The 9,178-nt window shown below is 46.9% G+C and overlaps 5 protein-coding genes across 5 annotated transcripts; 2 read left to right on the top strand and 3 right to left on the bottom strand.

Moving 5' to 3' along the window:
* Positions 1-13: 13 nt before the first annotated feature.
* Positions 14-549, bottom strand: LOC108145727 (V-type proton ATPase subunit e 2). Its single transcript, XM_017271290.1, has one exon. The coding sequence runs from the start codon at positions 464-466 to the stop codon at positions 209-211; it is 258 nt and encodes an 85-aa protein (XP_017126779.1). The 5' UTR covers positions 467-549; the 3' UTR covers positions 14-208.
* A 506-nt stretch (positions 550-1,055) lies between these two features.
* On the top strand, positions 1,056-1,870 carry LOC108146424 (zinc finger matrin-type protein 2). Its single transcript, XM_017272429.1, has 2 exons — positions 1,056-1,252; positions 1,316-1,870. Exons 1-2 carry the CDS (start codon positions 1,150-1,152, stop codon positions 1,795-1,797), a joined length of 585 nt encoding a protein of 194 aa, XP_017127918.1. The 5' UTR covers positions 1,056-1,149; the 3' UTR covers positions 1,798-1,870.
* Positions 1,871-1,876: 6 nt separating this feature from the next.
* Positions 1,877-4,260, bottom strand: LOC108146423 (phosphatidylserine lipase ABHD16A). Its single transcript, XM_017272428.2, has 7 exons — positions 4,246-4,260; positions 4,011-4,186; positions 3,636-3,949; positions 3,430-3,581; positions 2,560-3,163; positions 2,229-2,496; positions 1,877-2,167 (listed from the first exon to the last, which is right to left on the bottom strand). The coding sequence occupies exons 2-7, from the start codon at positions 4,134-4,136 to the stop codon at positions 2,057-2,059; spliced, it is 1,575 nt and encodes a 524-aa protein (XP_017127917.1). The 5' UTR covers positions 4,137-4,186; positions 4,246-4,260; the 3' UTR covers positions 1,877-2,056.
* A 375-nt stretch (positions 4,261-4,635) lies between these two features.
* Positions 4,636-7,851, top strand: LOC108146421 (NF-X1-type zinc finger protein NFXL1). Its single transcript, XM_017272426.1, has 10 exons — positions 4,636-4,805; positions 4,887-5,506; positions 5,560-5,718; positions 5,774-5,890; positions 5,950-6,066; positions 6,120-6,251; positions 6,313-6,521; positions 6,577-6,757; positions 6,820-7,275; positions 7,338-7,851. Exons 1-10 carry the CDS (start codon positions 4,691-4,693, stop codon positions 7,761-7,763), a joined length of 2,532 nt encoding a protein of 843 aa, XP_017127915.1. The 5' UTR covers positions 4,636-4,690; the 3' UTR covers positions 7,764-7,851.
* LOC108146422 (solute carrier family 66 member 3) lies at positions 7,776-9,070 on the bottom strand. The gene is made up of 4 exons (XM_017272427.2): positions 8,861-9,070; positions 8,515-8,774; positions 8,100-8,220; positions 7,776-8,037 (listed from the first exon to the last, which is right to left on the bottom strand). Exons 1-4 carry the CDS (start codon positions 9,012-9,014, stop codon positions 7,907-7,909), a joined length of 666 nt encoding a protein of 221 aa, XP_017127916.1. The 5' UTR covers positions 9,015-9,070; the 3' UTR covers positions 7,776-7,906.
* Positions 9,071-9,178: the final 108 nt, after the last annotated feature.

The following is a 9,178-nucleotide window of genomic DNA, read 5'->3' as shown; positions in this document are numbered from 1 at the left end:
TTGACTCAGTTAATAATAAAAATTGCATGAAATTAGTTAAACAAAAATATTCCAAATAAATATATATATAAATATTATTTTAAACAGCTAACAGTTCAGAACATTGGGTACTTGCACATATTATTTACAACACAATATAAACAGTTTATTTGGTAAGTTTGCTGAAATACTTTAGTTGGCTAAAACTGCTCATTAATTAGAATCCTTTTTAGCCAGCCACGATTTCGTTGTGCCAGGACCTGCCGATCATGGCCACCACATCCCGCTTCAGTTTGGGTCCAATCAGCGGGTTCATCTGGGCCATGTAGCAGCAGAGCCAAAAGAGCCAGCAGCAGGCGGCGGCCAGCATCAGGATGCAGCGAATCAGGTTCTGGTGAGGTCCTTTGGGGGTCATTATGGGCATGGCGATGCCCACGCCGCCCCACAAGGCGGTGAAAAACAGCACGGGAAAGAAAGCGGCTCCCATTTTTATGGTTTTGACGGTATTTTTCAAACCTTCCGTTTTTTCCTAGCTGATGTATATGAAAAATCAATAAGTTATCGCCTAAGACTGCTCACTGCTTACATTCAATTGTCGATAACAATTTTCAAAAAGCAGGTTGCCATTCCCCGTCAAACTGCTTGCTGGAACAAAAAATAGCACTGCTTATGCAATTAATTTTTGAATGGCCACTGCTTAATGGGTAAGTTTTCCAAATGAGCTCTGCTGTCATAACTTGACAAGCGATTTACCAGATTTAGTTTGTTTTCATTCAAAAGCAAAACTTAAGCCAGGTTGGATTCTTACTTGGAAAAATAGGCCTTGTAAGCCTTGATAGGAAAATAAATAAATTTATTAAGAAAATTAACAAACAATTGGTTATTTTGAAACCGGAAAGAGTTTAAAAAACAATTATAAATTTGAAGTTCAGATTGCTTTCGAAACGGGTTGCAAGGGATCGTAAGAACTTAAATGTTTCGTTAAAATTCGATTGTTTCTTTAAAATTCAAATTTTATCCAATATCAAACTCGATTACTCGATAATGATTAAATCGATAGTATCGATGTCTATCGAGCGCATACCGCCGCATCTCTAACAAAAATATTTACAAATTTTCCCCCTAGTTTTACACAATAGATTTTAGAGCAATCCAAATCCCAGCGGCACCATGACGATGCGACCTGATGACCACCGAAGGAAATGGGACAAGAACGAGTACGAGAAGCTGGCGGCGGAGCGGCTGCTCAACCAGATGGCGCCCAAGGAAGAAGGTTAGTGGATGAAAGGGTTTCCCTTGGATTCCTCCAAACCCAATGATTCTCGATCTCTTTCAGAGCCCGTGCAGCGAGAGAACCTGAAGCGACGCGACTACAAGGTGGACCTGGACAGCAAGCTGGGCAAGAGTGTCGTCATCAACAAGAACACACCCACCTCGCAATCCGGTGGCTACTACTGCAACGTTTGCGACTGCGTGGTCAAGGATTCGATCAACTTCCTGGACCACATCAACGGGAAGAAGCACCAGCGCAATCTGGGCATGTCAATGAAGGTGGAACGCAGCACCGTCGACCAGGTGAAGGAGCGCTTCCAGCAAAACAAGAAGAAGATGGAGGAGAAGCAGAAGGACTACGAGCTGGAGCGCCGGCTGCGCGAGGCGAAGGAGGAGGAGGATCGCTACAAGGAGCACCGCAAGGAGAAGCGGAAAGAGCGCAAGCGCAAGGCCGAGGATACGGATTTCGAGGCGGGCAGCATGCCCGACGACATGGCCGCCATCATGGGCTTCTCCGGCTTCGGTGGCTCCAAGAAAAACTCATAGGAATTAAGTGTTGAACTGCCTCCCCCCTCCAATTTAGTTGTACAATGAAATAGAAACTTACCACCAAAACGCATCCAGATTAGTTTAGCTTGTGACATTTATTTTGTATATAAGACAATTTTACTCCAGTTTTACACCAGCTTCCCGGCTGTTCCCAGTTTGAATAATTTAATAAGCAGTCAGAATAATGCAAAAATGACTAAAACCATTTCACTAAGTCTAAGCATACGGCCGTAAATCACCTCCGGAATGGTTGGGCTTAGGTGAACACGAATCCCTGCTCGGTGGGTATGTCCCACGGCATGGTGAAGAACTCCCCGGGCAACTGGGTGCAGTGCGTCGAGTTGTAGTCACGTAAATGCTTGCGCAACTAAAAAAACAAGGTAGACAGTATTAGTTTCTATTCAGTCTAGATGTCCAAATGAACCCACCAAAAAGACAGCCATGAGGTTGCGCACCTCGTCGGAGTAATCGGCTCCAATGTTCATAGGGAAGGACTTGCCCTCGTCGGAGGCGTAGGTGATTAGGCGCGACATGCATAGCTTCTCATCGGCGGTGGGGATACTGTAGGGTTCCAGTGGCTTCGAAAGCAGGCCCTTGGCCTTGTTCAACTGTGAAGCCCCAAAAATGTTTGGATACCGGTGCTTGAGCACTGACAAAACCAAGAAATTACCGCGATTGGTGTCGATGCGGTTGTCCCTGAACGAATTGAGAAGGTTTTCATAATTTTAAACTGGTAAAATGCGCATAAGGGGTACTCACTCGGCAATAATCTCATCTTCAGTACGCCGAATAAAGGATATGGGTCCGTTAAACTCGTTGGCCAGTTCGGCATTGTTCAAATTGCAGTAGTTACGAATGGCTACCTTGACAATGCCCGCCAGAGCAGCTGGCATTCGTGGAATGGCCAAGTACAGCACATCATCGAAGGTGGCGTCCAGCACCACTCCCTTGACATCCGGATAAACGGATGCAGCGTACAATGTGCTAAAGCCTCCAATACTCCAGCCATACAGAATGATGTCCTCCACGGAGAAGCCCAAATTATTGATGGCAAATTGCACAACAGCATCAATGGCGTTCTTGTCCTGGTGCGGATGAGGCGTGCCCGTGCTGCCGGCAAATCCTGGATGATTCCAACCCAGAACGGAGTACTTCAGGGCCACCGGGGTGCCCATTATGCCCACTTCATAGAAGCCGGCATTGCCTTCAGAGCAAATGACCAGCGTCTTGCCATTTCCCACGTTGTCATTGCGGTTGTCGATAAACAACGTGTCGATTTCGTTCGAGTCGATGGTCTTAACCTTATAGCGGATGCCATTGTCATCCTCGATGAGCTTGGCGCGTCCGGAGATCAGCATGGGTCCTGCAAAAGACATATACATATCATATTTTTTTAAGTTAATTGTAGAAAAACAATAGATACATTCATGATAAGCAAAGTTAGGTGTGTATTGTCCAGACAAACTAGTTTTTAGGTTATCTAACTAAAATTTTTACAGACGTTACAAGCAATATGACTAATATTTGTGTAGCTATATATGAACTTTCAAAGCAAATGCGCATAAGTTGAAACTTGATAAATAATGTATGATTGTATGGGGTCCTTAAGTTCCCTTAAAGCTTTCTTACTCATGAATTTCTGGAGCAGCTTCACAGAACCCGGATAGATCATGGAGAGCCCAAAAGTGTTGATGGCCAGGTAGGCGATCACCTCGCAGGGCAGGGTGGCCAGTTGGAGCGGTTCCCGCCTGCTGGCCGTGACCACGGGCTTCTTGGTGTCCCTAGAAAAGGTAAAGTTGTAACTCCAAACCACTCCCAAGGTAACCATTACGTACCCAGTCAAAGCCTTCACATCGAAGTCAACGGGCCAGGCGTTAAACTCGATGTCAAAGCGGCGCAGCTCGCTGTTGGCATCGGTCGGCGACTTGGTGGCCTTCGCCCGCACCAGGGCCTTCATCATGTTGGAGTAGGAGCGCGACTGTTTGCGCCCCAGGCCGCGCATCACCAGGGAGATGATCACGATGAGGCCCACGCTGGTGGTGATCTTGGCCAGCGTCGGCATCGATTCGGTGACCAGGTAGCCACGGCGGTAGAGAAAGGTGACCAGGAGAGGGGAAGTGTAGTAGCCCACCGACCACATCACCGAAAGCTGCAAAGAGGTAACATATGCTCTAGTTTTCCATTTTTCCGTGGGGTCGGAGTGCACATACCGTCGATAGAATCTGCTCCCCAAACTTCTCCACCGCCCCCGCCTCGTACATCTTGCGCTGCGGCTCCGGGACGCCCCGGTATTCCATGAAGAGATTCGGGCCAAACACGTAATTGAGGAAACTCATCTTGGATCGGTATCGGTATGTATTATTTCTGCCGCTGGATATATATTTAACTATTTTTTTATATTTGGTTGTAATTGATGTGAAAGCTGTTCCAGGGTGTCGCACTCACAAACAGATGTTTCACATCGATTATTAGGGCTGGAGTGTATGTATTTTTAACGGTAATTGATTGGAAAAGTTAAATTATAAATTATAACTCCAATTGAAATATATTCTAAAATTTCTAACTTCTCTTTGGTATCAAAATTGTCAAATTGACATAGATAACAAAGGATTTCTTTTTTGTCTTTCCGTAGGATTGCCATGAATTTTAGTATTACGTATTGCCTATGTAACTTTGATAATTTTAAAATGCAAGAAGCAATAATTTAAGTTTTATTATTTTAATTGTCGTTTCCAATTGAATAATTTAAGTTCCCATAATTAAGTAGTTCAATTGTTTCAGTTCCAATTGGAACTGGTTCCCCTAATTGCTCTTATCAGAGTGCTCTCCATCCCTGGTTCTACCCCCAAGAACTTATTCCCAGTTGATAGACAAAAAGGCCGGCTTCAAAATGGAAAAATTCAATAAAGCGCAAGCAAAAAATCTGGCTGCAGCCCAGAAACTGGTGGACACCTATGCCTCCAGCTCCGAGGACGAAGGCGAACTGGATGAGCAGCATATTTTGGGTAAATCTACCGCTGCTCGTGACGTGTCATTGAAGAAAGCTACCAACTAAATCTGCTTTATACTTTCTTTAATTGATAAAGAGCTGCTGTACAAGAACTATCGGCCGACGGAAAGCACCGGCAGCTCCAAGGATGCGGCTCGGACCAGCACTTTCCTGGAGAATACCCTGCACTCCGGAGCAGCCACTTGCCTCATCTGCATCGGGAGCATCCGCCGGGTGGAGGCCATCTGGTCGTGCGAGAGCTGCTACTGCTTCTTCCACTTGAACTGCATCCAGCGGTGGGCCAATGACAGCATGATGCAGATGAAGGTGAAGGCGGCGGAGCAGCAGAATGGCCAGGCCAGCCAGGGGCACTACAATCACCTGGGCGAGTTTGTGCCGCCCAAGCGCCAGAAATCTCTGCACTGGTGTTGTCCCCAGTGCCGCAGGGACTACCAGCCGGCGGAGAAGCCAACGCAGTACAACTGCTTCTGCGGCAAGGAGGTGAATCCCCAGAACCAGCCCTTCCTGGTGCCCCATTCCTGCGGCGAGATCTGCGGAAAGTTGCTGCAGCCCAAGTGTGGACACGATTGCAAGCTTTTGTGTCATCCGGGGCCATGTCCGCCCTGTGCCCAGCAGGCGCAGGTCTCCTGTTTGTGCGGAAAATCCAGTCCCAGGTCGATGAGGTGCATTGACAAACAGTGGAAGTGCCAGCAAGCGGTAATATTAAGTATAGTATTATTGACCGACTCAGCAATAAACCCATCTTTTAGTGCAAGGATCTGCTGGCCTGTGGCAAGCACAAGTGTAATCAGGAGTGCCATCGACCAGGCCAATGTCCACCATGCACCAGCAAGAGCATGCAGCCTTGCGAGTGTCAGCGGGAATCCAAGATGGTCAACTGCTCCGATCGCAAGTGGAAATGTCAGAATGTAAGGAATACCCATATAATCAAAAGAAACATGTTTAACTTTTGATTCCTCACAGGTATGTGGAGCTGCTTTTACTTGCGGTTTGCATATTTGCGAAAAGGTTTGCCATGCAGGATCATGCGGCGATGGGGAGTGTCCTTTCCAAGTCAGGAGTTGTCCATGTGGCAAGAATGTATGTCTCTTAATAATCTACCAGGAAGCCTCTACTAATTTAAAACTTAATATGTGCAGACTCAAGTAAGACCCTGTAGCGAGGCGGAAGAAACCTGTGGCGATACTTGCCAAAAGCTGCTGTCCTGTGGCCAGCACACTTGCACCCAACGTTGTCATCGTGGTCCCTGCATTTCCGTAAGACTTTCAGTTAGAAAACAATACAATTCTCTAAAAATAAATATTTACAGTGTCCAGTGAGAACCAAAAAGAAGTGCAGATGTGGCCTGCATGAAAAGGAGTTGCCCTGCTCCAAGGAGTTCACTTGTGAGACTAAATGCAAGCAGATACGTGATTGTGGCAAACATGCCTGCAATAGAAAGGTGTTAAATGATTTTAGGATTGTTGAATTTGTTAAATAATTTATCACTATCGCTTTTTTAGTGCTGTGGTGACCAGTGTCCACCCTGCGAGAAGATTTGTGGCAAGCAGCTGAGCTGCAACAAGCACAAGTGTCAGTCCGTGTGCCACAACGGTCCTTGCTATCCTTGCAAGCTGGAATCTCAGATAAACTGTCGCTGCGGAAAAACTAGGAAAAGTGTTCCTTGTGGCAGAGAGAGAAGTGCACGCATCGTGTGCCTGGAACTCTGTCGGTTGGTGTTACTTTTCTTATTTGTCCTGGTTAAGTATTAACTCAATCTCCCAAAGCATTACTGCCAAATGTCATCACGCTATCAAACATCGCTGCCACAAAGGCGAATGTCCACCTTGCGGCCAAGTGTGTGGTCTTCCCAATGACACCAGCAAGTGTGGACACATCTGCAAGGCTCGCTGTCATGAGGCAGTTAGAGTAAACAAACCCAAAGAGGCTAGGCCACAGGCCAAAAAGGTTAGCTCCTTGTTCAAAACACTACCTACACGTATTTAAATTTTTCCCTATTTGTTTTACAGTATGAATATAAAGCATTACCCCATCCCCGCTGCGAGGAAGGCGTCGTTGTCACCTGCATTGGAGGACATGAAGTGGCCACCTGGCCGTGCTGGAACTCCAAACCCAGCTCCTGCCAGCGAAAGTGTGCGCGTCAGCTAAAGTGCGGCAATCACAAGTGCTCCTTGGTTTGTCATTCCGTGCAGCTGCCCAAGGACATGTCCCAGCAAGCTGGATGTGCCAATTGCGAGGAGGGTTGCTCCGTTCCTCGCCCCACCGGATGTGTTCATGCCTGTCCCAAGGGCTGTCATCCACCGCCCTGTGCGCCCTGCAACTTTGTAATGAAGAGCAAGTGCCACTGTGGACTCAATCAGTTGGTGTACAAGTGCAGCGAGTATTTCGATGAGACGGGCACTGTCCAGGAGATTATTGAACGCAGGGAAAAGCTACGCAGCTGCGGAAATCGATGTTTAAAGAATGTGAGTGATATGGATATTGGATAAATGATATCTCATTCAATTAATTCCCCATACGTTTCCAGTATCCGTGTGGACATCGCTGCACAGCCATTTGTCACTCGAGCAAATGTCCTAATCCCGAACTGTGCCGCAAGAAGGTTCGCATTTTCTGCGCCTGTAAGCGACTCAAGCAGGAGATTGCCTGCGACAAGCATCGAGCTGGTCAGACATCCTTGGAGTGCGACTCCAACTGCAAAGCGGAGCAATCCCGTGCCCAGGCGGCTGAGCAACAGCAGCTGGAGCAGAAGCGTCGCGACGAGGAGGAGCGGAACCGAATGGAGCTCGAGAAATTCGAGGCGAAGTTCGGCAAGCGCAAACACAAGGAGCGCAAGACCGTAGATGTGGGTCCGGCCAAGTCCAAGATCAATTGGCAGCGAACGGCCATCTATGCAGTATCAATCCTCACAGTTGTGTTCGCCATCGTGGTGGCTTTCTACGCGGACAGTTAAACGAGTGACATCTATCGATTCAAACGAGAATTTGTAATATCAATTTCAACAGATAAGCATATTAAATTAAAACAATGACTGATAAGCATTTCCAGCCAGCACAATGTTTGTCTATGTTGAGCTCCTCTTATCATGGTGGGCAACTATTCCGCCTTGGCCTTCTTCTTGTAGAAACAGGCGGCTCCAAAAACGGATGCGCTAAGGAAAGTTGAAATCAGGAAGTTGGACAGCAGCATCCAGTCGTGAGATTGGAAGAAGACCGTGTAGATTCGAGCTGCAAGATAATAGTACGGGTTAATTGGTGACCTTAAACGTAAATGCACGTTGTGATCTCACTCATGTTGGTGAAGGCAGAGAGTGCCCAGGTGGTTCTACTGACGGAACTGGCATCTTTGGTCCTCAGAATGGCCAGCAGCTGGAGCACCTTACTCGTGGCTCCAATGGGCGTGCAGAAAGGCTAAAGAGAAAGGCAAATATTTAAATAAATACCACGATATATATCAATTGCCCGAGTGGCGAGGGTATTAATAGCTGCTCAAATATTATACAACAAACAATGATGACCTTGAGCAAAGATGCTGCCCAGTTAAAAACTAAAACAAATGATAAATCAAAGCAAACCCGTTTGCCGGAAACATAATTAGTTAACTGGAGAAGTGAGTGTCAAACGGGTTTGAATTACGTTGGAGCTGTTATCTGGGCAAGAATGCCCTAATCAGTGGCCAGGTGATAACTTTGCCGTCTTACTCACCACCAGGAACGTAAGGATGATAACGGGAAAGAGCTTCAGGTAGATGAGAGTGGCCACTATACTATATAGTACGGCCACCAGCTGCGTCCTCCTGCCCAGCAGATCCTGGTACTTGAAGGCATAGTAGATCAAGGCGTACTCCTGCAGCAGCAGAACAGGATACTCCATGTACGAGAGGAAGTCATAGCCACTGGTGTAGTTGTAGGACAGCATCACGGTGTAGCTAAAGAGCTCCAGACACAGTCCCAAAACGCTGATGCCTGATCCAGAAGCACAGAGATTGAGATCATGAGTGGGCGGACGAGTTAGGGATTTGTGTGGGTGGTTCTGGTACTGGTACTCTCACCTTTCGAGGACTCGTTGGCCCGTATCGTATTTATTTGCGGCACCTTGATCACCAGACAGGACGAGACCGTGATCAGGCTGAGCAGGTCCGCGATGACCAGCACCAAGCCTCGCTCCAGATATTCCGAAACCACATCTCCGAGAGCCTCACTCATTGCGACCGTCGAAATTCGAAAATTTCAATTTATGTGTGCCTGTGTGACCAAAACATTGTGTGGACTGAAATGCTAGTGCTACCACACCCCCCTCTGTACACTAACAAATTGCAATAGTTTTGTCAAAAAAAAAACATTTTTTTAGAATTTGTTTGAGAACTTTG

The sequence above is a fragment of the Drosophila elegans genome, unplaced genomic scaffold, assembly GCF_018152505.1.
Source record: "Drosophila elegans isolate 14027-0461.03 unplaced genomic scaffold, ASM1815250v1 contig_208, whole genome shotgun sequence".
Lineage (NCBI taxonomy): Eukaryota > Metazoa > Arthropoda > Insecta > Diptera > Drosophilidae > Drosophila > Drosophila elegans.
Note: the sequence above shows the minus strand (reverse complement) of the source record. Positions and strands in the feature narration are given on the sequence as shown.